This window comes from Schistocerca serialis, chromosome 5, assembly GCF_023864345.2.
Source record: "Schistocerca serialis cubense isolate TAMUIC-IGC-003099 chromosome 5, iqSchSeri2.2, whole genome shotgun sequence".
Lineage (NCBI taxonomy): Eukaryota > Metazoa > Arthropoda > Insecta > Orthoptera > Acrididae > Schistocerca > Schistocerca serialis.
The window spans coordinates 495,817,836-495,842,832 of NC_064642.1; the positions used below are offsets into that span (position 1 = coordinate 495,817,836).

Below are 24,997 nucleotides of genomic sequence, written 5' to 3' on the forward strand. Positions count from 1 at the left end.
AGAAATCGGTTGGAAACTTGCCTTATGTCAGCACGTTGTAGGTGTCGCCACCGGCGCCAACCTTGTGTGAATGCTCTGAAAAGCTAATCCTTTGCATATCACAGCATCTTCTTCCTGTCGCGTCCGTAGCACGTCATCTTCGTGGTGTAGCAATTTTAATGGCCAGTAGTGTACATTTAGTCTACTTAGTCACACAGCTACTTCCAGATTATGTAGCCATTTTCCCGTTGTTACCCGTCTGAAAAGTGCGTAACACTACCGATATGATTCGGGAACATACTAATATGAATGTAGCGCAACAGAAAATGGTCAACGCCGTGTGCTTTTCGCACGGGAAATCTCTCTGGAATCCCGCAAGGCGCAGCTCCGCCCCCTGCCGCGCCAGCAGCCGCCTGACGCGCGCCGGCCGTGTGTTGCAGGAGCTGGAGGGCCTGAGCCAGGCGACGCCCACGCTCGACGACAACTCCATGTTCAGCAGCTCCGGGTCGCTGTCGCCCGCCGCGTCCGACCTGGAGCACGAGGAGGAGGCTCCGGCAGCGGCGCCGGCGCCGACGACCGGGGTAGCGGCGGCCGGCGAGTCGGTACGTGATCGCTTCTAGTCACCCACTAGCAGGTCTTGTTCCTCGCCGAAGCCGTCGCAGCGGGCAGAAGACGTCGTCGCCGTCCAAGTATTCGGCGTCCGCCGTTTGCCGGATCGCCAGCACCGACCAAAAGTGTACCTTGCAAGTGAAAAACAAACCGTGCTAGAATATGTTTCTGCGTGCAACGCTAATGCGCAATGTTACAAACGCAAGCTTTGTGAAACACTGCCAACAGTGAAAAATTAGACTCTAATTGACTATAAACTAGTAATCTCACAACGTAGACTCGTAAACGAAACTACGGACAGTATAGGATCTGTACGTCCGTCTTGATATGAAGACATTTTTATCTTCTCAGATTAGTTTCGGCATATGGTCGGCAACGTCAGTAGTCTTTCTTCTATCCTATAAGCATACTGGATTAACACACACAGGAAGTTGTTAGCGGATGTTTTCTATTTTGCCACTAGTGATCCGTGGTCTCCAGTGGCTCCTTAAACAGAACAATTATCATTTATTTGATTTATTACTCCCAGTTACCTTTGTTGTTGTGAAAACTGCATAACAGTGAAAAATTCTGCAATAGCACTCACCAAAATGTACAACTAGAGTTCCTAATCAGCTGTAGGCTACTGTAGTCTATCACAAGCAAGCATAGTCTACGGTATTTATCGTAGCAGTTTTGGTAGTTTATATTGTAACCGCTTTACCTGCACGTTAGGGTGTGTTGCATACCTGTCGGGCGTTACCTCATTCCGTTCACTTTGTGTATGCGACCAGTGTCTGTGTAGTATAAAGGGCGCGTAACCTGCGAAACATTTTTACCCTACATATTTATCCCCCTGTCAGTTATTTAAAAATAAACAATATTTATAGCAAAATTGAAATTGTCATTATTTAATCCAGGTTTTATTCGAAAATTGTTGATTTGTAACGAGAAACAAAAACGTATAAAACATTGCCTAAGTACTTCGTCGAGCTTATATGAAACATACTTCTATCATTCATGAACAGCTTTCGCACGTATCAATAACAAAATAAACTCTTGCCTTTGATCCTGCTGAAGAACGTTCTATTGGGTACAATAGTAATAATAATAATAATAATAATAATAATAATAATAGTAACAATAAAAATGAGTTCTTCACGTTTGTTCATGTAAACGCTACTTGCATCAAAAGTGATTCAAATGGCTCAAATGGCTCTGAGCACTATGGGACTTAACAGCTTAGGTCATCAGTCCCCTAGAACTTGGAACTACTTAAACCTAACTAACCTAAGGACATCACACAACACCCAGCCATCACGAGGCAGAGAAAATCCCTGACCCCGCCGGGAATCGAACCCGGGAACCCGGGTGTGGGAAGCGAGAACGCTACCGCACGCAAAAGTAATTGCTTTGGTTAAAGCGTAGAAGTTACGTGATCAACAAATTTTTATTACTGCTGAAATGTAATTTATATGTCCTAAGGATATAGAACACACATTGGACAAACTGAATGGCGTGCGGTTTTAATTAAGTAAAAAAAAAAAAAAAAAAAAAAAAAAAGTCGTCACCAAGCGTGGTTTCGGTAGAGCGCAACGCTACATACAACACAAAATACAGAGTAATTGAAAAACCCTCAGACGCGCACGAACTATGACGTGATTGTCTTCACTGCGGGAACAGTTCAGGATGGCGGCGTTGTGCCACTCTCCCATTGCATTCAACGAAACCATACGCAAGACGAGTATCGACCATCTCTTCATCAGTAAACCTGCCCATATTACTGTGTATCACTTTTAACGCGAAACTGACATTGCCGGACACACAAGCCCGAGTCAGAACAGAGAAGTATTGAATGCAAGCCTGCATGCGAAATTAAAGTGGGTATTACTGTTGTCAACAGCAAATACTGTGACTGAATGGAACAAGTTTGTTTTCAAATGAGGCACACATCGCATACCGACATTTGCAGTGCTGTCCAGATATTTTTAGTGTAATCCAGACAGAAAGATAAATGGGGGTAAGAAATCTAATGAAATGCAATTACTCGGTAACGAGGCACCGAAGACCACAAGTTCCCTATACTGAAATAATTAAAAAATAATTATTCCTGAAGAACTTCTTAAATTTTGTCGGTGTAGTTGCGCCTCTATCTGTGGAATGATTACCTAGTGGAATACGTTAACTTAGGATAACAGAGGATAATGTATTATCACGCATGGTACACTCTCTTGACATTCGTCGAATCTTTCCGTTACAGCTCTATTTCCACAATTTTAAAAGACAGATGTTATGTTAAGTCATAATTTAAATTTGATTATTGGCAAAGGCTCATGTTGCAGTTGGTTTTCTGAATGAGAAACTCAAAACTGACTTTTCACGTAGCGATTGTGGTAAATGTAAAAAGTAGAAAATATGGTATCACCGGCTGAGAACTCAAAGCAACAGTTAAAAATTCACCTGTTCCACTATGTAATAATTCTGTATTTCATACATGTTAAAATAAAATCCACTGACGTTAGCAAAAATTTTCCGAAACTAGTTTGGGGAGAGCAAACAGTGTTCGTCAAGACGGACCCACAAATCCCATTTTCTTTTTTCTGCAGACATTTAACCAATCGGGAGGAAAGTTAGGTACGTAATGATAGGTAATAAAGAGTTAAAGTTCAAACAAAAGTGATAGCAGCAACATAGTTCAGATTTTTTTTCTCTTCATTGCTCGAGTAGTGAGTTAGTGGTAACACTACCTTTATATATTCTTGCAAGGACGCACTCGGCTAGTGTAGAGGATATTCACCTACATACATACTACTAGCTCTATACCTGTTCTGCAGTGTGGAATTAAAAAACGCCTGTGCATACCGTCGCTTCAGTGAGATGTTTCCGCTGTACCAACCGGTGTTGGGCATAAAAGTTACCGCACTGTTTACCTCTTGACTTATATGGTTTCAATCTCACCAGCTGTGTTTTAGTAACAGAAAGACAAAAAAAAAAAAAGACCGAGCGAGGTGGCGTAGTGGTTAAACACTGGACTCGCATTCGGGAGGACGACGGTTCAATCCCGCGTCCGGCCATCCTGATTTAGGTTTTCCGTGATTTCCCTAAATCGCTCCAGGCAAATGCCGGGATGGTTCCTTTGAAAGGGCACGGCCGACTTCCCTCCCAGTCCTTCCCTTATCCGATGAGACCGACGACCTCGCTGTCTGGTCTCCTTCCCAAAACAACCCAACAAAAAAAAAGTCTCATTGGGTGTATGCAGAATCCTGTAATTACTGGAATTTTTTCTTTGTTGTTATTTCAGTTTCCCAAGGGCAGGCTGCAAGCGGATGAAACCGCTATCCGGCTTAAACGCTACAGGTTTTACATTGCCGTATACTGTGAAATAAATAATATGATGATTTTGATTTTAAAAGCTATACATAAGTGACAATTTTTTGGATTAGCGATATAAATGGATGCTCTACATAAATTACGAGTAAGAATAGATTGAGAGGATCGAACCAGTGCTGTTGCGATGTAACGGTGGTGCTGGTTATGTATTATAAACATTGATGTGCGCGATCCTGATAAGAAGATGCAGAAGGCATCTAATATTTATTGCGTAGGAGGGGAGGGGTAGCTGGTGGAACGGGGGAAAAACTATAGGGTACGTTAGGATATGGTTGAGAGGGAACGTGGTAGGTTCAAATGGCTCTGAGCACTATGGGACTTAACTTCTCAGGTCATCAGTCCCCTAGAACTTAGAACTACTTAAACCTAACTAACCTAAGGACATCACACACATCCATGCCCGAGGCAGGATTCGAACCTGCGACCTTAGCGGTCGCGCGGTTCCGGACTGTAGCGCCTAGAACCGCTCGGCCACTCCGGCCGGGAACGTGGTAGGCTGTGGTTGGAAGGATATATATATATATATATATATATATATATATATATATATATATATATATATAGTTCCGGTGCCCAAGTTCTTATCAAGGTCTCATTAGGTTTCCCTTGGTTGCCAGACAAATACTGGAAAGCCCCTCATATGGTGATTTTTTTTATATATATATTTTCACAGTATGGGGGGCTTTCCAGTATTTGTCTGACAACCATGGGAAACCTACTGAAACCTTGATCAGAACTGGGGCATCGGAACTACAGTGAAAAACACAACTAAAACATCACTTTTTCGATACGCTGTAATTGTCCCCCTTTGCGACGTAGAAGTTTGAAACGTGGCTTAAAGGTGCCTACAACCTTCCTCTGTAATGGGACAAAGACGTGACCTCATCAATGTCACCCTCGGACTTGGCGACGCTTCAAATAGCAAGGTGCTGACACATGCGAAAAAAGGCTGAAGTTCATGTGAGGTTTAAAGTGGATTAATAATGTCGAATTGGCACCGAATATCGCCATAATTCTACCCAACGCCACCGTGGACGTATTACTCCATGGGAAGGTCGTGATATTCCCCTTTTATCCACATTTCTTCCCTTCTTTTAACGCCCCTGCGATGGAGATCAGAACCGCGACGCCCAGCATGTCACGCGGTTTTCTTGTAGGTGGCCAATGAAAACATTTCAGACACGAATAGGCCTTAGAAGGTGGCATAGAGGTGCCCCTTTTCTTGGGGCGTTGATTCACATACATTTCGCGGTCAAAAACGGTAGTTCACAGTCTGATGAGCAACATGACGACATTCTTGACAACTTTTGACCCTGCTGATACTGTCGTGGACGATTAAACACCTCTCTAAGGTGATCGTGGGCCAGCAACACCACTGAACGTGGCTGCAGACGTTTGAAGTGCAGTGCGACCGCAGTTTTTACTCTGGGTGTACTGGGGGCAGCCAACGGCCTTCCCGCAGTGGTAACACCGGTTCCCGTCAGATCACCGAAGTTAAGCGCTGTAGGGCTGAGCTAGCACTTGGATGGATGACCAACCGGTCTGCCGAGCGCTGTTGGCAAGTGGGGTGCACTCAGCCCTTGTGAGGCAAACTGAGGAGCTACTTGATTGAGAAGTAGCGGCTCCGGTCTCGGAATCTGAGCGGTGTGCTGCCCACATGCCGCTCCATATCCGCATCCAGTGACACCTGTGGGCTGAAGATGACACGGTGGCCAGTAGATACCTTTGGTTCTTCATGGCCTGTGCAGGAGTAGTTTAGTTTTAGTACGGCGTGCAACCACTAGGGACTGTTCAAAACCATTCGAAGAAATATGAACACGATTCGAAGCAGCAAAGGGAACTTATGCTCATCAGCCCTCCTATTTCGCCCCCTTCTATAACGTGATCACGTAGGTGTACGACATTGACACATGCATGAATAAAACGGCAAAATATCCTTCTAAGACTCCCGAGTTCGGCAACACCATAGGTCCTATCCGTCCACCTTTGTTGAGCACTTTAAAAATGTACCTTCACACAGACAAACTGTGCCGGAGTCGAAGGCATTTGCAGACAGGCTACGTTGATATTCTAGCGCCTGCTAGTATGCATCTGGAGAGGGGTGTCAAGGGGTTGCCTGTCTGCAAGTCCGTAGCACCCCGTCGCAGTTTTTCTCTATACAGGTTCATTTTTAAAGTGATCATCAAAGGTGGCCGGGTAACACGGAGGATGTTGCCGAACTGAAGGTCTTACAGGGACCATATGCCATTTTATTCACGCGTTTGCTAATGTCGCACCCCTCCGTGATAATGTCACAACAGGAGGGCCGAAAAAGCATCAGCATCCTTTGCTGCTTCAGATCGCGTTCATATTTCGTCGAACGGTCCCTAGTGGTACTGTCTTGTACACCAGAGCAAAAACTGTAGTCGCACTGCACTCCAACATCGTGCTATCAAATTCAATGTGGTTGCTGGCTCACGACGTCCTTAGAGAAGCCTTGAGTTGCCCATGGGTGTATCAGCAGCGTCGAAAGTTGTCAAGAACGTCGTTCTGTTGCTCATCACCTTACGAACTGTCGTTTTCGATCGCAAAATGTGTTGAAATCAATGCCCAATCAAAGGAGATGGTTCCATAGAGGCCCTTTATACCACCTCCTCATTCTGAGAGGCGGGGGGTCTGCAGTGTTGTCCTCGGCCATCCACAAGAAAACAGCGTAATTTCAACGCTGAGAGTTGTGGTTCCGACCTCCATCGCAGAAGCGTCAAAAGAATAGGGTGTGTGACGACCTTACCATTGTGTGGCACGTCCACAGCGGCGTTGGGCAGAGTTGTTGTGAAATTTGGTGTCAATGTGACATCGTTAACCCACCTTATACCACACGGGAACCTCTGAGCTCTCTCCTTTTTTTCGGATGTGTCAACACCTTGCTGTCTGAAGGGTCGCCGAGCCCGAGGGTGACGTCACACGCCACCATGCGTATTTATCATTCAAGAGGGAAGTTGTAGGCACCCTTGGCCAAAATTTCAAACTTTTACGTCACAGTGGGGGACAGTTGCGGCGTTTCGAAAAAGTGAACCTTTACTTGTGTTTTGCAGTGTATTTCCAGTCATCTTGTTAATGTTGCAGTTGTTCTTATTTCCTCTCCAAGTGCACTTTTAATTTAATTCTGCGACTATATATCTCATACAAAAGTATGAAATTCTAGTGAAAGTGTTTTGTTCACATACTTGACGAAGTAAAACCGATGACTTGCTCAACAAGTGTAGCCCTATCATACATACATTTCTGGGAAAAAATGCCACATCTTCAAGGACAAGGTTATTTTATTGACAAGTGAGGTGACAGGTCGCTCATGTTGCAGGAGTATATGATAGTATATTCAAATCAAACAATGAAACACACGTCACAGTACAGGGTGCCCCTCTTCTGGTGACAAAATGGGTGTGTAACTGTGTATGCTCTTGCAGGCCAGTGGAGTAGATGTACGCCACGAGGAGGACGTTGCGTCACAGCAGCCGAATGTAGACGTGCATTGTCCTGCTGAAACAGCGTGTCACCTATTGTCAAACAAATGGCGGTAGCACGGGATAACACCCCATGGAATGTAGCAGATACTGGTTACCTTACGCTGCAAAAACACGAAATGTGACAGCGATTTGTAACTGATGATCCCCCCCACAGCATGGTGCCTAAGATGTGACCCATGTGTCGTGAACAAATGTACTCTGGAACAGGTCGCACACCAGATCTACTCGGTACAAGAGAACGTCCATCACTCGCATAAAGACATGATGCACTCTCGTCACTGAAGACGACAGAGCGCCATTCCACTCTCTAGTCAACTCTTTCACGGCACAAGAGTAGCCATGCGTCGCGCTGTCGTAGTAGCAGTGGTAGCGTGGCCAGAGGCACACGTGATCTTAATCCTGCGGCAAGTAGACAGTTTTGTGTCGTCTCTGACGACACAGCAAGTGCGACGTGTGCCCAGATTTTGTCCCTGGATGACGTTTGGACGGAAACCCTTGATCGCACAATGCGTCGATCTTGATGTGCGTCTGTATCACTTGGACGTCCAGAATCTGGTCTAAGGTGTGGTAACGTTCCACAGAAGAATGTCGAAAGCAGCGACACACCACCGATTCATTGTGCCCAGAATGTGCAGCAATCCGTTGATACACCTAGCGAGCTTCCCGCACGCTACAATGCGACTCCGTTCAAATGGCTTAATCTGTTCAGTATGACGTACTCTTCGGTGGGGCATGGGTGTATTCTTGAATGAATGTTTCAAACACTTCACTCCCCAACGCAGCACAGTTACTGCCTGCAGAGCTAAAACAGGACACATCAGACTAGCCTCCTGTGCGTCATCTAATCGCCGATGAATATGACAAATGAATCACTAACAGCACAAACCTTTAGTATGCACGTATTATACCCTGGTGCCGCTGAAACAATCCTTGAGAGAGTTGCATTTTGTTCAGGCAGTATGTATATACACTAACAGGGCGGATTGTTTTAGGACATGTCCTTTTCAGCCAAATATAACAGGAGGCTGGGAAGAGAGGCAGACGGAATCCTAACGGATAATGTTTAAGAGAGGACTTCCAGTTCCGGCAGTTGGCTGACGACCGAGGGAAGCGTCCCTAAAACCTGGGTCAGAATCGAGGAACTGAAATTATTTTAAATTATTTCTGTAACAATGTTGCCATTGTCCCAAATAAAAATTGAAATGTTATGTATGTAGCGGTATTTGTGTGTGTGTGTGTGTGTTTGTGTGTGTGTGTTTTGTATGTAGATATTGTTACATATTGGGTGCGTAACATTGCCTTCTATACATTACGCATGAAAATTTGACAGTGCAAGAGACATAGAGTGCGTTTTTTAAGATAGTGTTTTCATTTTCGTTATGAAGTTTGTAAGAGAGGAAGTTTTGTGTTATTTGCAAACAATAGTCTCAAAATTGTTATGAAGTTGTGAGTTGAATAATATATTTTTTTGCTTCAAAAGTCCGATAGTATACATTCATTTCTCATAGACATCTTCTGGAGACTTTGTGGAGCTCATGTAGTCGTCGTACAGTGCATCGGCCATGATGGAACTCCACACCACTGCCTGAAACCACGTATGTTTATCCGTTTCATCACCTTACTGGTTCCATTATGATAAACGCTTTCTTACTCGGTACCTATGTCTTGTAAGAGATGTTCCAACTATATAGCTTTAGGCTGAATGTTGTTATCTGTCATTCAGCCACTGCATCCTTTTGCATGTGGTACGTGGTGCATAATCTTTTTCATCTTAAATAACTTTAACATTAAAGATATAAGTAATCTTATTTCACCTAGACGAATAGTAACCGTGCTATCTGTAAACAATTTTCCGCAGTTCCATTAATCATCGAAACATAAGTACAAACTTTTTTAAAAACTGATATTATCGTATTTCTTCGGCTGCAATAGATCCATATGAGACGAATTCGGTGATATATCTCTATTTAGGTCTGATAAGAAGTATCATAGTAGAAATACTTATAGCGATTTTTTTGGTATTGGGATTTTGTATGACGCGCTACTCCGAAACTAACTGCAATTTAAAATTAACATGTTAACATGTAAGGAAGGTGACGGATATTAAGTACAAAAGCCATAGCCGCTAAACTAGAACAGAAAACAAGAACTTGTATGTTGTTTAATACTGAGAGAAAAAGAAACATAGACGGAGGATTAAAAAAAGTTCGTGTATTTTCTATTAATAGAAGTCCTTCAATTGTTTGTATTTTTGTTCATTGCTGAGCTACGTGAATTTGGGAGTGAAATCTCCATTCTCAGTATTCACAGATTTAATTTTGGCTTCTCCACATTGTTTCATATCTACCAGTAAATACAACTTTGACAAACAGTGTAACACAGATATTTAATAGCTCTATAGTTTGTCTTACATTGAGATCCACATGTCTTTTTCCATTTTTATTTCAGTCTGACCTTTCTAAACAGCAGCTGCTTCTCCAGGCCATGGTAGAGAGCCGAATTGAATGTGTGAACCCAGAAAGTGGAACTTTGGCTTTGAAAGACAGGTCATCGTCAGACCAGAATACAGAATTTCACTCTGAAGAAATTTATAGCTTCCACTACTTGTATCTGTCAAGTGAAGCCAATCTCAATTTATTAAACAAATAGTTTAGTTCAATCTCTTACCTAGCAGTCAGTTAGTACCATCTTCGGAATATACGTCGAGCTACAGCTGTACTAGGCAATCGACCACACGCCGCTCCCCCCCCCCCCCCTCCCCCTCCCACGGCTCCACCTTCCAAACGAATTTGCTGATCGTATACTGCAAGTAAGCTTGTCGGTAATGCTCTGTGTAAATCCGAATTTCGGTCGTTACATGGAATGCCTGTTGTAGGACGTAATACGTATGGTGATGTGCGCTCTAGAAATTTTGTAAGACTCTCCGTGGCCCAGATAGTGTTTCTTGTAAAGTCTGCGCCTGCAGTCTTTTGTGCATTTCTGCGACACTCTCACGCTGGCTATGCGAACTCTTGACGAGGGCTGCAGTTCTTCATCTACTATGCTGCATGTATTCCATTAACTAAAATTGGTAAAGGCCACAAAGTATCTAGGAATACTAAAGGTTTGCTCGAATGTTGGTTTGTTAGCGACGTCCTTCATGGGGGAATCACACATTCTTAGCATTTTTTTCTTGAATCGCAAAATAGCATCTGCCTTTGCCACGGCTAGATTTATGAGGTGTTTCAACGTAAAACGTTTCCGGACAGATATATTCGTCTCCTTGATAACGGTCGTTTGTTACTTACTGCAGTGAGTGATCGTCTATGGCGTTGTAATATGGCTGTTTTAGCTTGTTAACTTACATTTCTTTGTATTTATCTCTGTATTAATTCTGTAATAATATACCTCATACTGTACACAGGACACACAGGTGATGGAGCAACCATGCTGAAACACTTCAGTCTGAAAGAAACAGATAAAATTGCGTTTCGTTCGGTGTGGTGACTTACACAATTGTTTCGTGAGCGTTGCATTTCCCTTCTTCTTCTTCTTCTTATTTATTCACTTCTCGCATTAGGCTTTTAAAACTATATCATCTACAGAATTTCCTTCCATCTGCTCTTACGTCTTTAGATTCTTCCCGTGTATTGTACAAGAAAACTGATTACAGAAGCCTTTCCTTGGGTTCATATTAGATGGCTAGATCACATAACTACTGAGGAGGTACTGTATGGAATTGGGGAGAAGAGAAATTTGTGGCACAACTTGACTAGAAGAAGGGATCGATTGGTAGGACATGTTCTGAGGCATCAAGGGATCACCAATTTAGTACTGGAGGGCAGCGTGGAGGGTAAAAATCGTAGAGGGAGACCAACAGATGAATATACTAAGCAGATCCAGAAAGATGTAGGTTGCAGTAGGTTCTGAGAGATGAAGAAGCTTCGACAGGATAGAGTAGCATGGAGAGCTGCATCAAACCAGTCTCTGGACTGAAGACCACAACAAGAACAACTAGTTGTTGAGGCGGGCAAAGAGCAGGTAATATCGGACAGCGGATTGTGTCCGACAAGAGTTGTTTCTAAATGCTAGTGCTAGTGTGAGTACTCGACGCACGATTGCAGTGCGAACTATGGAGGAACAAGACTACTGACGCCAGTTTGAATTAAAATCGCAGTGCTTTCCGGAGTAGCAACAAGTTATCTGTTCCTACATAGTTTCTCGGTGCGCTTACTTAACTCGAAGAGTGTCCTGTACTGTTTGTAAGCAGTATTACATTTTTATTGTATCTTTAGATACGGCTGGGACTGTCTCTATACAGTATCCCGTGCAGGGCCGTTCGAGAACATTTTCACACGCAAGCGTCCGCTCCCCCCTCCCCCCTTGCCAACCCTCCCCCCGTCTCCTTTCCTTCGTACACATCCATCCATGTTAGTTTTCGCTACTAACTGTGATGTGCAGTGCACACAGATCCTACTAATCGCACAGAAATCTCACAGTTGCGGCTTGGCACTCCAGGCACCGGCCCTCAGTCCGTGACAACAGCCCAAGTAATAACGACGGTAACGTTAAACTATCATCGCACTAGATTCGGGTTCTATCGGACAAAAAAGAAAGCACAAACGCTTCAATTTTTACGCTTATTTCGTTTCACAGGCAGAGATGAGAAGTCAAGACGTAAATGGGATGAAAATAATATAAAGGGAGTCGTAGGAAAAGCCAGACTTCTTTAAATGACAATCAGGGAGGTGAGTCAGAAATGTTCATTTCCAAGAACATCTTTAGGTGATATACTTAAAGCTTGACGGGAAAGCAAAGAGGTGGTCATGAAACCTGTTTTAAAAAATAACAGTCTTTGCGAGAATATTCAGTAACGAACAAGAATAGCACTGTATGGTCATGTTAAAAAATAAAACAGCCAGCGTATGTCTTTTTAATGAAGAGGACTTCTTAAATCCAGTATACAAATATACAGAGCAATTGAAAAGAATTCGACGATTCAATAGGAGAAATATGAAAGTCGGTGAAGACTTGTAGTTCGATTTTATGCGAGGACGTGAAGATTTAAGGTCGCGGTCATGTGAATCCACGAGCTGGAGCGAGCAGTTAAGAACGAGTTGACAGCTTTGAGAAACCAGGTGAGCTTGTGGACAAGTTCAAGTTTATAGCCATTCACGAAACAATTAAAATTTTTTGGTGATAAAAATATTTTACACATTACAATTTCATGTCCGATACAACCCTATAAAAATTTAAACGGTGGAAAAATATTAAAAAATCAACGAACTTATATTCTTATGACTTAGAGATTATTCCAATGCAGCCTTCAGAAAATATTATAATTTCGAAGCGCTTAGGTATCAGATACTACACGACCGTCCGTTCCTTGTGTATTTTTTGCTGGACTGCCTCGACTCATAGTTCTTGACATTCTGTTCTATAGCAACATTTTTATCGCAAAAAATTGATTTCGATAATCTGTAATCGACTAGAGCAACCTCTTGTTCTACTTAGAAATTTCACTTCGACAACCTGTATTCGACTTAAGTTTCTTTTCTTCAAAAATGGTTCAAATGGCTCTGAGCACTATGGGACTCAACAACTGAGGTCATCAGTCCCCTAGAACTTAGAACCACTTAAACCTAACTAACCTAAGTACATCACACACATCCATGCCCGAGGCAGGATTCGAACCTGCGACCGTAGCGGTCGCGTGGTTCCAGACTGAAGCGCCTAGAACCGCTTGGCCACTTCGGCCGGCTTTCTTTTCTTCAATTTGCTTTCTTCACCACTAAAAAAGAGTGGAAGCCTCTTAGTTACGTCGCACTTTAATTTCGTACCTTGCACGTTTTTGTTCTTGAAATTGAACCGATAGTACCACAAATATGTTCATATCGGGATAGTTTTGTTTCAGTGTCTTGATTAGTTTTCAGGAGGTTGTGCTCCACAGCTCTTACGTATTTGAAAAGTGTCATATTACCACCTTGAGCTATTGGTAAAATACTATATTTATACAACTAATTTTAGTCGTCTGACCTTCAACAGGTTCGTATGTCTCAAATAAAATTCATTAGCAACATCAGATACTTAAAGTGTCAAGAATATGTAAATACGAAAATTTAGGTTAGGTTTTGCCATGACTGTTACTGATATCGAATGAAACAAGTTTACTGTTACCAGTCACTGTTTACAAATATCCACAACACGTTTTGGAAGGTTTAAATCTCCATCATCAGGTAGGTTTACATGTGTTAGTATGAAATATGAGCATGTTGTATTGCAGTTTTGGGGTACCTTGTGTAGCTGTCTCAAGTGGTCACAGGCACCTCTCTCTGTCTTAACACATCACATGGAAACTGTCATATTTTGTTAACTGCTAAGAGCCACTAGGTAATACTTATAGTTTCCAGACACTATCTTTGCTTATAGAATATGACAGTTCACATGTGATATGTTACGACAGAGAAATTAGCCTATGACCACAAGGTACCCCAAAATCGTAACACAACACGCACGTGTATCATACTAACATATGTAAATACACCTGATGATGGAGGTTTAAACCTTCGAAACGCGTTTTAAATACAAACTATTAGTGACCTGTAACAGTAAACGTTTTTTTTCATTTGATGCCACGAATCTGTTAACTGAGGTAAATTTTTCTGCCACCGCCACTGTAATTGTAACACGTGCAAATTGCTGTTGGTTGCAACATATAGAACACCTCTTAGGACTGTCACATGTACTTATCGTAGCAGACGACACACAGCGAAGTAATAGTAAGATGATAGTCGCTATCTCGATGCATGTAGAATTTTATGACCATCTTTGGCTCTACCAGTGAACAGCGATCACCTGTTGAGCCATCTGTGCATGGTATGAATCTGTTCACAGCGTTAACGCTGACTACAGTTTTAACGTCAGTGTGTACACTTAATAGCACAGTTTTTATAGATTGAGGACATAATTTATAGTATGATATGATGACAGGTAACTCTGTACAAGTGTGGACTATTTACGTCTTTATGTTACGTGGTTTTCCCAATGGATCATCTCACTGTGTTATGGAATACATTTATTTTCAATGTATTGTTCACAGTTTTATCATTTGACGACAGTGATTTTATATTTCGCCTAGCATGATACTGTGAATACTTTTATGTCAGTATGTGCCATTCTGTTACATGTATGTTGGTGTAAATACTTACATCAGTTAAGAGGTTCCCGACAGTTTAAGTCTGTAATGTTAGTTATGTATTGTTTTATTTGGATATAGGGACTTGATGATCGTCAAATGGCTAAAATTGGTTGTATAAATAAAGTATTTTACCATAAACTCAAGGCGGTAATATTCAAAGTCTTGATTAGTATCACGTCCAATTTCTCAGTCCAGATAGCTGCGTGATGATATTTGCTCTAATACTGTGTAATCTGAAATGGTTTCGTTTCAAGCTGAATCTTTGCCTGTGCCCTTAGGAAAGAACACCAAGCAAGTGTCTTGGTCTCTGTGAGTACAATACAAAGATTGCCAGCAGCTGATTTAGCCAGTGGAGAGTTCTCTCCAGACCGCACGCTCGAACTTGGCCCCCGAGCGGAGGACGCTGGGAAAGGACACTTTCGATCGGCTCGCAGTGCATGGGCTGTTGGGACAAGCTCTGTCTCCTTCTCCCAGGGCAGTCGTATTATAACTTATAAAATAAATGAACATGTAATGGCTTAATGCGACATAAAAGTGACAGGAAAGATGACGGGGAGACGGTAGGATACTAGGTTGGTTGGTTGGTTTGGGGAAGGAGACCAGACAGCGTGGTTATCGGTCTTATCGGAATAGGGAAGGATGGGGAAGGAAGTCGGCCGTGCCCTTTCAGAGGAACCATCCCGGCATTTGCCTGGAGTGATTTAGGGAAATCACGGAAAACCTAAATCAGGATGGCCGGACGCGGGATTGAACCGTCGTCCTTCCGAATGCGAGTCCAGTGTCTAACCACTGCGCCACCTCGCTCTGTAGGATACTAGGTAACGCCTCTTCGCTCACTTTTGTAAATACCATCGTCATTAAGTGGAACAAGACAACCATTCGTAGTCGATGCTTATTGCTTTGGCACACAATACTTTATGTAGCTGAGGTTGGCAACGAGCGAAAATATTCTGGAGCGCCACAGAGTCAACCGACAAGTTAAAGTGTGCAATCTATAATCGCTTGACTGCTGTTCTCACATTAACTGCTGTGTGAAGTAATTTGCAGCAAAATTATTCCGATGAGCATGAAAGCTATAGTTGATTTCTGTCACTGAGATGCTATGCACACTCTTCAAATGTTTTACGAAGGATCAAATATTATAGAGGTAGACTTGGTGGAAAGGACTCCCAAAACCAAGTAAACATACACACAGACACTTGTGAAATTCGTTCAAGCATGGTGTTATTGAACTGTGCTTCAAAGGTACGCTTTTCCCCCGTTATAAGCGTTTGGAAAGTTGTACAGAGGCAGCGCACGTTCACAATATCTGAAGTTTGCACAGCAACTTTTCTGCTGCTGCTGCCGAGCGCACCCAGGTTCCCCACTCGCTCCTCCTCTTTACGTCCATTTAACTTCCGATATGAGCGGAGTCGAGTGTCCAACTTTGAAGAAAAATGGAAACAGGGTAGGGGGCAGTGAACGAGAGAGCGGTTCTTTTGTCTGACAGAGCGCACAGGGTGGGGACGGAGGGTGGTTCATCTAATTGAAGCTAATTAATTCCCGTAGCGGTAGCGCTTTCCGGGCAGTCGGGCCGCGGTCTCGGTTCGCTAATGAAGCGCTGCGGGCTGCCGTTCGGCAGCGGCGAGGGGGAGGCGAATCGCTGGCCGAGAGCCATTAGCTCGCGGCGGCGCGAAACGTCGGGGGCGTCGCCTCCGCCTCTCCAATTGCGTCCAGTCGAGAGAACGCCCAGGGGGCGGACAGACAGCGCCCTCTGAGGCTGGCGCTGCCTTGCTGAATTTCACTTTGGAAGGCCAGGCAATGTCGGGCCCAGATTGTAATGGAGCGTGCGTACAACTGCAACGTCGCTTCGCGTACAATTATGTAAACTCGCCAAGCAAATCACACTTCACTTTGTAACGCTGTACATAGTGTAGAGCCGCTACGATGTGGTCATGTGACCATCCATCGGTGCCACCAGTCATGTCAATAAAGTAGCGTGCTTGTGCACAGTGAGAAGAGTAGATGTGGACACTTGGCAGAAAGGGGCTGTCGTATTTGGACCACATGATGAATGAAGTTGTACAATTTGGTGGCGCTTCATCGCTGACTGTCCAACGTGTCCTCAAGGAATGGTGTACCACTCGTAGACATATAACGTGGTGTAATAACAGTGGTGGTAAGAAGATCCTAACCGATAGGAACCAGATAGGAGCGATACGGCTTATCAGTGGCCATTGGACTGGAACCGGATGGCAATTGCTGCCGTACTTATATGCACGACCATAAATATCAACCAGTTTCTGAGCGAACATTGCGAAGGTAGCTGTGTGCAAAGTATATCTGGAGTCGGGTACAAAGCAAAAGGCCATTCATTGTTCATTATGGCACAAGTAACTGTCAAACAACACAGAAACTGTACAAAAAATGGCTCTGAGCGCTATGGGACTTAACATCTAAGGTCATCAGTCCCCTAGAACTTAGAACTACGTAAACCTAACTAAGGACATCACACACATCCATGCGCGAGGCAGGATTCGAACCTGCGACCGTAGCGGTCGAGAAACTGTACAGTAGCTGAGTTGAGGCGGGTAGTGTGGTCCTACGAGTCGCTATTTGGCGTCTTTTCTAATGACGCGAGACACCAGACGCACCGACAGCCTAATGTAGGTCTAAAGGTACGTTTACACTAGGATACATGTATCGCAACTTGTATGAGCGTCGTGTCAGTCTGACATGTCGCGATACATCATCTGACACAAAAGTTCACGCAACTTGTATCCGAACCTTCCCGCGTATACAAGTTGCATCATTTTGAGTATAGGTTTATCGCGACATACTCGACAAGAAGCGGAGCTTGTGCATGCACAGTACTATCCTTGGCACCATGCCGCCATGTTTGTTTCAGAATGCCTATTTGATCCTGAGTGTTATGTGGAGTCCGTTGCTGTATTCGCTGCGTTTTGTGAGTTTTCCTTTCTTCAGCCGAAAGGGCAAGCGCACCAGCACATAAAAATGTAAAGTCTTGGAAAGCCATCGCGAATTCCAAACAGTTTTGCGCCGCCGGACGCTCTGATCCAAGATGTGAATGCACAGTCATACGTGTATGACCTGCAAGTAGCACGCTGTACATTACGATAATGTGTAAGCAGTGGACACTCCCACTTTGCAAGATGACAACTGCCGTGTTCATAGAGCAGCATGCGTACGCTCCTGGTTTGACGAACATTCACGCTTTCTATAGCAGTTTGACAGGCCGCGCTAAATCGTCTGTCAGTCCCATAGAAATTGCCTTCGAATACGTGGGAAAGGAGGAAAAGTAGCAGTCAGCATCCCCAAGATTTATTATGTCTGCCGGATCTAATCCTCGATGAGTATCTTCAGCTGGATATGGCAAACCTGCATACACGTGTGGCCTCTTTTTCTCGCCGAATTGAGGCCATTATCAAGGCTAGTGGTGATTTCACACGGTATTAGCGTCATGTCTCCTGGAGGTGACTAATTATTTGTCCATTGCATTTAACACGTATAACTATAGTCCGCACACAAGTGTTCACAACCGTAGTGCTTAGTGAAATACCAATAATTGTGGCTACACACTTCGATTTGATATCGCGTAAAATATGACGCTGTCAAAGTTGTAATAGTTTGATGGTATTCTAGATCTTAAATTAAAAGTGACACGTGAACTTCTCAAATTTTCAGAAGTATGCTTTTCAAAACCTGTGGCCACGAGAAGTAGCCGCGTGGTCTAGGGCGCCTTTCCACGGTTCGCGCGGCTCCCCTCTCGTCGGAGGTTCGAGTCCTCCCTCGGACGTGTGTGTGTGTGTGTGTGTGTGTGTGTGTGTGTGTGTGTGTGTGTGTGTGTGTGTGTGTTATCCTTAGCGTAAGTTAGTTTAAGTTAGATTAAGTAGTGTGTAAGCCTAGGGACCGATGACCTCAGCAGTTTGGTCCCATAGAAACTTACCACAAATTTCCAAATTTAAAAAAATTGTTATTTCTCTGAACTGCAGTTTCTTGGACTTTATGTTAAAGCAATGAATTATTCACTGATGTAAACAGATTATTATTATTACTTTTAAATATTTTATAGCACTTAAACTATTATTAATATATTAAAACATTTCCCATACCTTATTTGTTAGTATTATTGGCATATACCGCTGGCACGTTAAAAGTGGCGGTGGCGGCTAGTTATATTTTGGGGAGGGGAGAGGAGTAGTAGAAGCTGACAGAGAGACAATAAACAAATTGTGAACACCCAACCCCAACCCAGAACCGAGCCCTGCATAGGCGCCTGGCTGTGGAAGTCATACTCGGTACTCGTATCACTTAAATGGCATGGAGAAGGGTAATTCGTTCCAAAATAACGTACATTGCAAGGCAAAGAGGAGAACATATTCATTCAGTAATGGCTGCCCCAGTTGCTTATTGAGGTTAACAGCGCAGTAAACGAGGTAGCATAGGCCCGGTCACTACCGATACCATACGCAATCATAGTTAAAAACGACGAACCCCCCTCCCTACTTTAAACGGCCGTATCAAAGTGTCCACACAATGCTTAAGTATCTGTAGCAACAGGCGAATTCTGCCAGAGCTGCCCGAACGCAGCTGGAGTTACTCGAACACTGGTCGCAGCTCTGCGGGGAAAAAAACTTGATCCGTCAATATTGTACCGCTCTGCTTCCAGTGCCGCTATTATCATACCCATGCAGTACTACGGTTCGGTTTCGCAAGCTCTGCCCTGCTCTGATCCGACTGCCATGCTGCTTTGCCCGCTCCACTGAAACTGCATGCTAAAGCCGTCATCGCACGCGACGTGTTTCTCATCTTGAAGCTGCCGAACATGGTTTCCATCGCGGTTGTTGCACGCATAGAAACGAGTTCGTTACCACACGGAACGTGGGCCTCATCGTGATTTGCGGCCGCAGAGCTCTCTGGGGATGGTTCTCGGTCGTATCTGGCGCGCAAATCATACAGTTTGTTTACGAAAATGGACGCGTAATACTACTACGTTAGATCTATTAAAACGCACACTTTTTTCCCTTCTCCAATGCTAGCCACGTTGTTCTGTCTGCAGTACACATAAATAAAAACTAAAGTACCCATGAGCATGATGATTCAAGGCAAACTGAAAAGTTTCATTCCAGTCAGTAAGGACTTTTTTTTAAATATTACAAATAGTGCGATACAAATTTAGAATAATCTTCCACATAAATAAAAATTATTTAATCATTCTCAGTTTTTGGCAGAACTGCAATATCACTCTTATTAGACTACCGTTTCTGTTCAGTAGCAGGACTTTTTAGAATGTGTCGAATACAAGACTTGAAACAAGAAAGTACAGGACTGTAATGCACTTCCTCTCTAGATAAAGCAAAAAAATCTTTTATTTCATTTGTTTACTGCAGTATTTTTTTTAATTTTCTCGACTTCTTGTAAATGTGTGTGTGTGTGTGTTTGGATGTCCGCCGACAATTACACACAATATTAATCAAGAATTTATGACTCCCAAAAATTTGAAATTTTTACGGGTCAATTTATAAAATATGCTCAGTTGAAATCCAATTGGGCTGTGACGTAGAATGCAATCTAGTAGTTCATTGGCCCATGTTCCCTGGCAAGTTTACAAAATCGACCACACTCACTCGTGTGTGTGTGTGTGTGTGTGTGTGTGTGTGTGTGTGTGTGTGTGTGTGTGTGTGTGTGTGAGAGAGAGAGAGAGAGAGAGAGAGAGAGAGAGCACTCTTATATACACAGATAACATTGGGTATTACGGCACATACTGCTATTAAATTAATAAAAACGTCCAGGAATATTTTAGGAGATGTTACGATGTCCTGGAGACTTTAACCACCTATATGTCATTAACTAACATTTAATTATAACAAATCGTACCAATAACAACGCGTTTTTGATCACTTTTCAATGCAGCAAATGGAATGCTTTCATAACATGCAAGTTATAACACGAAAACAACTTATTAAACAGCTCGAATTATGTACCGACGCATTCAACATTTCTGCCAACGTCGTTTGTAGATTAACACCATAAAGACCAGACTGATTTGAAAGACGTCACACATCATCATAGGACTCAGAGAATGTGCAGCATGTGTGAGATCAATTTTTCTGGTTTTTAGCACATTTGACTGAGCACTTTTCCTGCATCTTCCATATTTCCTGTGTTCTAGAACTTTTCCTACAGCCGCTTGATGGTGAACTTGATTGGTGAATGCTTACCATCCTTTTTTCATGAAGGTGTACCCTCTTCTGTGATGTGTAACCTCTTTCTCCTTCAAGGATCACACCTGCAACAAAAATGAAACATTCTTACATAAGGCTGCATCACTTTATCATCAGAATGGAATACACAATGTCATTCCCTCATAATACACTTCGTGCTTTTCCATGAAGTACACTGATGTTGGAGCGATAGCAGTAAAACGGAGGTGCGTTGGTGCGGTACCCATACCAAGAACTAGCCGAGTTGATATTTTTCTCGACTGACACAGTAGGAACAGTTAAGAGGCTGCATGCCTGCACTACGGAAGGTATCCCAGATAACACCAACCGAATCACCAAATATATGCAGCTCAGTTTCAGAGTTTGTGTAGAACCAATCTCTCCGGGTCTAGCGTATGTCCAAACAGCTGTTATTCCTTGTGCTGCAACCGCCATAGCTTCTCGTGTAAGAGTGAGAATACAACGAAAGCCAGTAGTCTGCGTGCTGATTCCCTTCCCCTCGCGGCCAAACTCTGTTATATGCGCCTGGAGGTGCACAGAGAGAACGATGATGAGCTCGCTAGTGAAAGTCCAGCAGTGACTGTATGACTAATATCTCACCCGCCTCCAGCTGCTCTGCAAGCTTTTTCACATGATTTTATATTTGGTAATTAAGCGGCCCATCACACGAAATTTGAATAATTTGCAATGAAAAATTGGGATCGGTATGAGTTTACGTTCCGTCATATTAGGTTCATACATTTCTGCCTGTGAAATATAGGCAGCCTATTGAATTTTTATTTGAACTGGGAAGAGATTTATTTTTAAAATTTTTCTTAAACTTGGGAAGAGATGTATATTTTTTCCAGAGTCAAGAAAACTTCTACTGTGCCACAAACAATACAGCGATAGTGACCTATTAATAAGATTCACTGAATCACATAAACGGTTCGAAATATCGAAATGAATTTCTGTCAAATGATAGTACACAAAGAGGACAGTATTTTACAATATGGTTTACACGTGGAACTTAGTCTACCACGATATGCAGATTACCACACATTTTATCAATGGAATAATGTACTTTTTTAAGGCCATTGATAGTTGGTGAAATGTAAATAGCATAACTGAGGAAATTACAGTTTTATTTTTATACCAATAATGAGCTTTCTAGTAAATTATTGGCCTGTCTCATAAACATTTGTTTAATAATACACTGTTATGAATTCTGTCACAACTGCAGCTGTATTAACGAGGTGAAGCTGTGTAAACCCCAGTTTGCCAAAAGAAGCAAAATTGAAATTGGCGCCGAGATAAATGTAGGTGTTACACAATATGTGTCACTGATAACCCTTCCCTGAAAGAAAAAAAGGTTAACAAATGAGGCAACAATAAATTTCTCCTTCTTTTACAATAGCAGCGGAATTCTGTAACCCATTGTAACTTTAATAATGAATAGCTGGGATTAAAACTTGACAAATGTACTTTTTTCAACACCTCAATGGTCTGAGAAATAAGAAAGAAAAATTCATACCAAATAGCATATTGTCTTTTCGTTCCTATTCATGTAAAGAATAACTGACTAAACTTATTCAGCACAAATATCTTTTTGTGTTTTCTGAAAGTAGTGATAATCTGTTTTGAACTTGATGAATAGTTGACAAGATTCTGCAAGTCGTCAGTGATCGCAGCTTCAAAGCTACGAAACAGTAATTTTGTCTCCACAAGAATTACTGTCTTGAAGCCAGTAGTTCTTTTCGTTAAAACACGGTTGATTCAGTCTGTGAGCTGCTTGCCATTACTCATCAATATGTATATAGATTTCTCCATTAATATATCAGAAGATATTTCAGGTGAAAAAGGTCGGGGATTCACTATGGATGGGGATAGGAACAAAAAGATGCTCCTTTTGACGGGAACTGTTTTCATATTTCTCAGATCACTGTCGTATAGAAATAAAATCATTTGACACTTTTCAACCCCAGCTGCTCATTATTAAAGATACACAGGGCTACAGTGTTACAACTCATGGAACGATTTATTTTCCTCAGAATTCTTATCCTTTCTTTCTATAGAGGAGCATCATGAAAGTCAATTTTTAAATAATACATGTTTTTTGTTGCCATATTAAAATTTGCTTCTTTTTACAAAACACAACAGAGGTTACACAATTTCTCCTCACTAAGGCGCTAATGCAGTTGCAATTGCGACAGAATGCTGAAACAGTGTATTATTAAACGAGAAACTCAGGATGAGTCAGGTCAGTAGGTTGTTACACAGCTCATTCTCTTTGTAAAACTGATTTCTTCACTTACATGTTGCAGCCCAAGACTAATTCCAGTTTCATCAACTGTCTTAAAAAATACATTATTGCATTGATGAAGTCTGTGGTTACATATTTCTGTAGGTGTAGGATGTACCACATGTTAACCATATGGTAAAATATTCTCCTCTAGTGCGCACTCATATATTAATAACTCATTTCGACATCACGAACCATTTATGAGACACCGGGGATTTTATGAGCATTTCATTTTTGATACATTGTTGGGCATGTACGAGTGGAAGTGAGCACCCTACATACAATAAATTCCCACGAGATTAGAAAGAATGCTAGTTATAGATATCTTCCGAAGTTTAAAGAAAATTTCAATATGTTAGCCACTTTTCGTATGCAGTAATTTATAGGTTAAAATACACCAAATCCAAACTCATAGCAATACCTATTTTTCAGTGCAGTCTATTCGATTTTCTTGTAGCTGGTTATTTAACCCCGAAATGTTACGATAACTAGGCCTGTTAACGAAATAATGGACAGTTCACCAAGAAGCTGACAAATGAAAGCTACGAGATGCGAAAGAATCATTTTTCTTAACTGAATAGTTTCTTTAAAATGATTTAAGAAAACATGGAGAGCATCCAGCGTGCACGCGCTGCACTTCCTACCGTCTAGTCCTAGTGCGTCGGCCACCTGCTGCGCCCAGCACACCTTTGCTAGGCTGGCGGCGCCTGTCCGGTGTACTCGGACTGCCACAGTGTGCTGCTCCGTTATGTAACACGGGAGACTCTTGGCGCTGCTTCATAACCGGTATTTCTGCGCACACCCTTTCACTAAACCTGACAAGCACTTACAAATGTTTGGTAATTCGGCTGTTATTCTGTCTCTAGGGTACTTTTCTCAATGCATCTGGACAGTCTTTCGGCCATTCTATTTGCTCGACTGCAGTCGAATGCTATTTAGTATTTCTTTTTAAAAATTAATAGCTCTAAACATCAAACATTCCAGTTATAAAGTAAAGCTATCCATAATCCGAAGACTGATTTCAAAGCTGCAGTGCTTTATTAGTGACGTTGCTAACAGGTAGCATATCAAAAGCCGTAGCTTTCCTCCGATCTTAAAATTGGTTTACTTATTCTGTTACACCATTCTTAACAATTTAATATGGACTCCAAACTTTTCATTTTTCGTATTAACAAATCAATTATTAGAGGTGAAGGAAGCATCAGTAGAAATATAAGGACCAACTGGGGGCGGGCCCCATACTTTGAGTTGCAGTACCCATAGAGCCACACACAACATATCAGTCTACAACAAGACAGAATACAGTACGTATTCCGGGGGAATGTTAATGGCACAGTGCCAGCTGTGGAGGAAAATATGGATTTCTGGACATACACTCATACGAACTACTTTTTTCCAATTCCTGGAAGTAATTACCTCCTGAAGTTTGTACAAGTCGTTCAAGTTCACCCTTATAGCGACTAAGTCGCATAGAAGGAAAACCGCAAATATATCCCCCACGAGGGATGCAACTGCTATGTTATTTTCACGGGTTGGACTTCTCTCCCTTACGTCACAAACGTAACCTTTACAGTGATTTCAACAATGATGGCAAACATCTTTAATAGCAAAACGTGTTCATTCCTTAAATAAAACGTTCCCTATTTCTGTTAAGAATCTGAGAGTGGAGTTGACTGGGGCATTTAGAGATGAACCACAAATAGGGAAGGAAATAGCCGTGCCCATTTCAAAGAAACCATCTCGGCATTCACGTTAAGCGATTAACGGGAAACCTAACTTCGCGTGGTCGGACCTGGATCTGAAGCCCCGTCGTCCAGAAACGAAAGAACTCAGTGACTTCAAACGTGGACTA

General features: G+C 42.5%; 1 protein-coding gene and 1 pseudogene across 1 annotated transcript in view; both read left to right on the forward strand.

Moving 5' to 3' along the window:
* The first annotated feature begins 263 nt into the window (after nt 1-263).
* LOC126482030 (multiple PDZ domain protein) overlaps nt 264-24,997 on the forward strand; it is a 1,476,438-nt gene continuing 1,451,704 nt past the window's right edge. The window contains exon 1 of the mRNA XM_050106002.1: nt 264-581. Within this exon, the coding sequence (XP_049961959.1) occupies nt 264-581 (318 nt within the window). The remainder of the gene's footprint in view (nt 582-24,997) is intronic.
* Nucleotides 5,401-5,518, forward strand: LOC126482730 (5S ribosomal RNA; annotated as a pseudogene).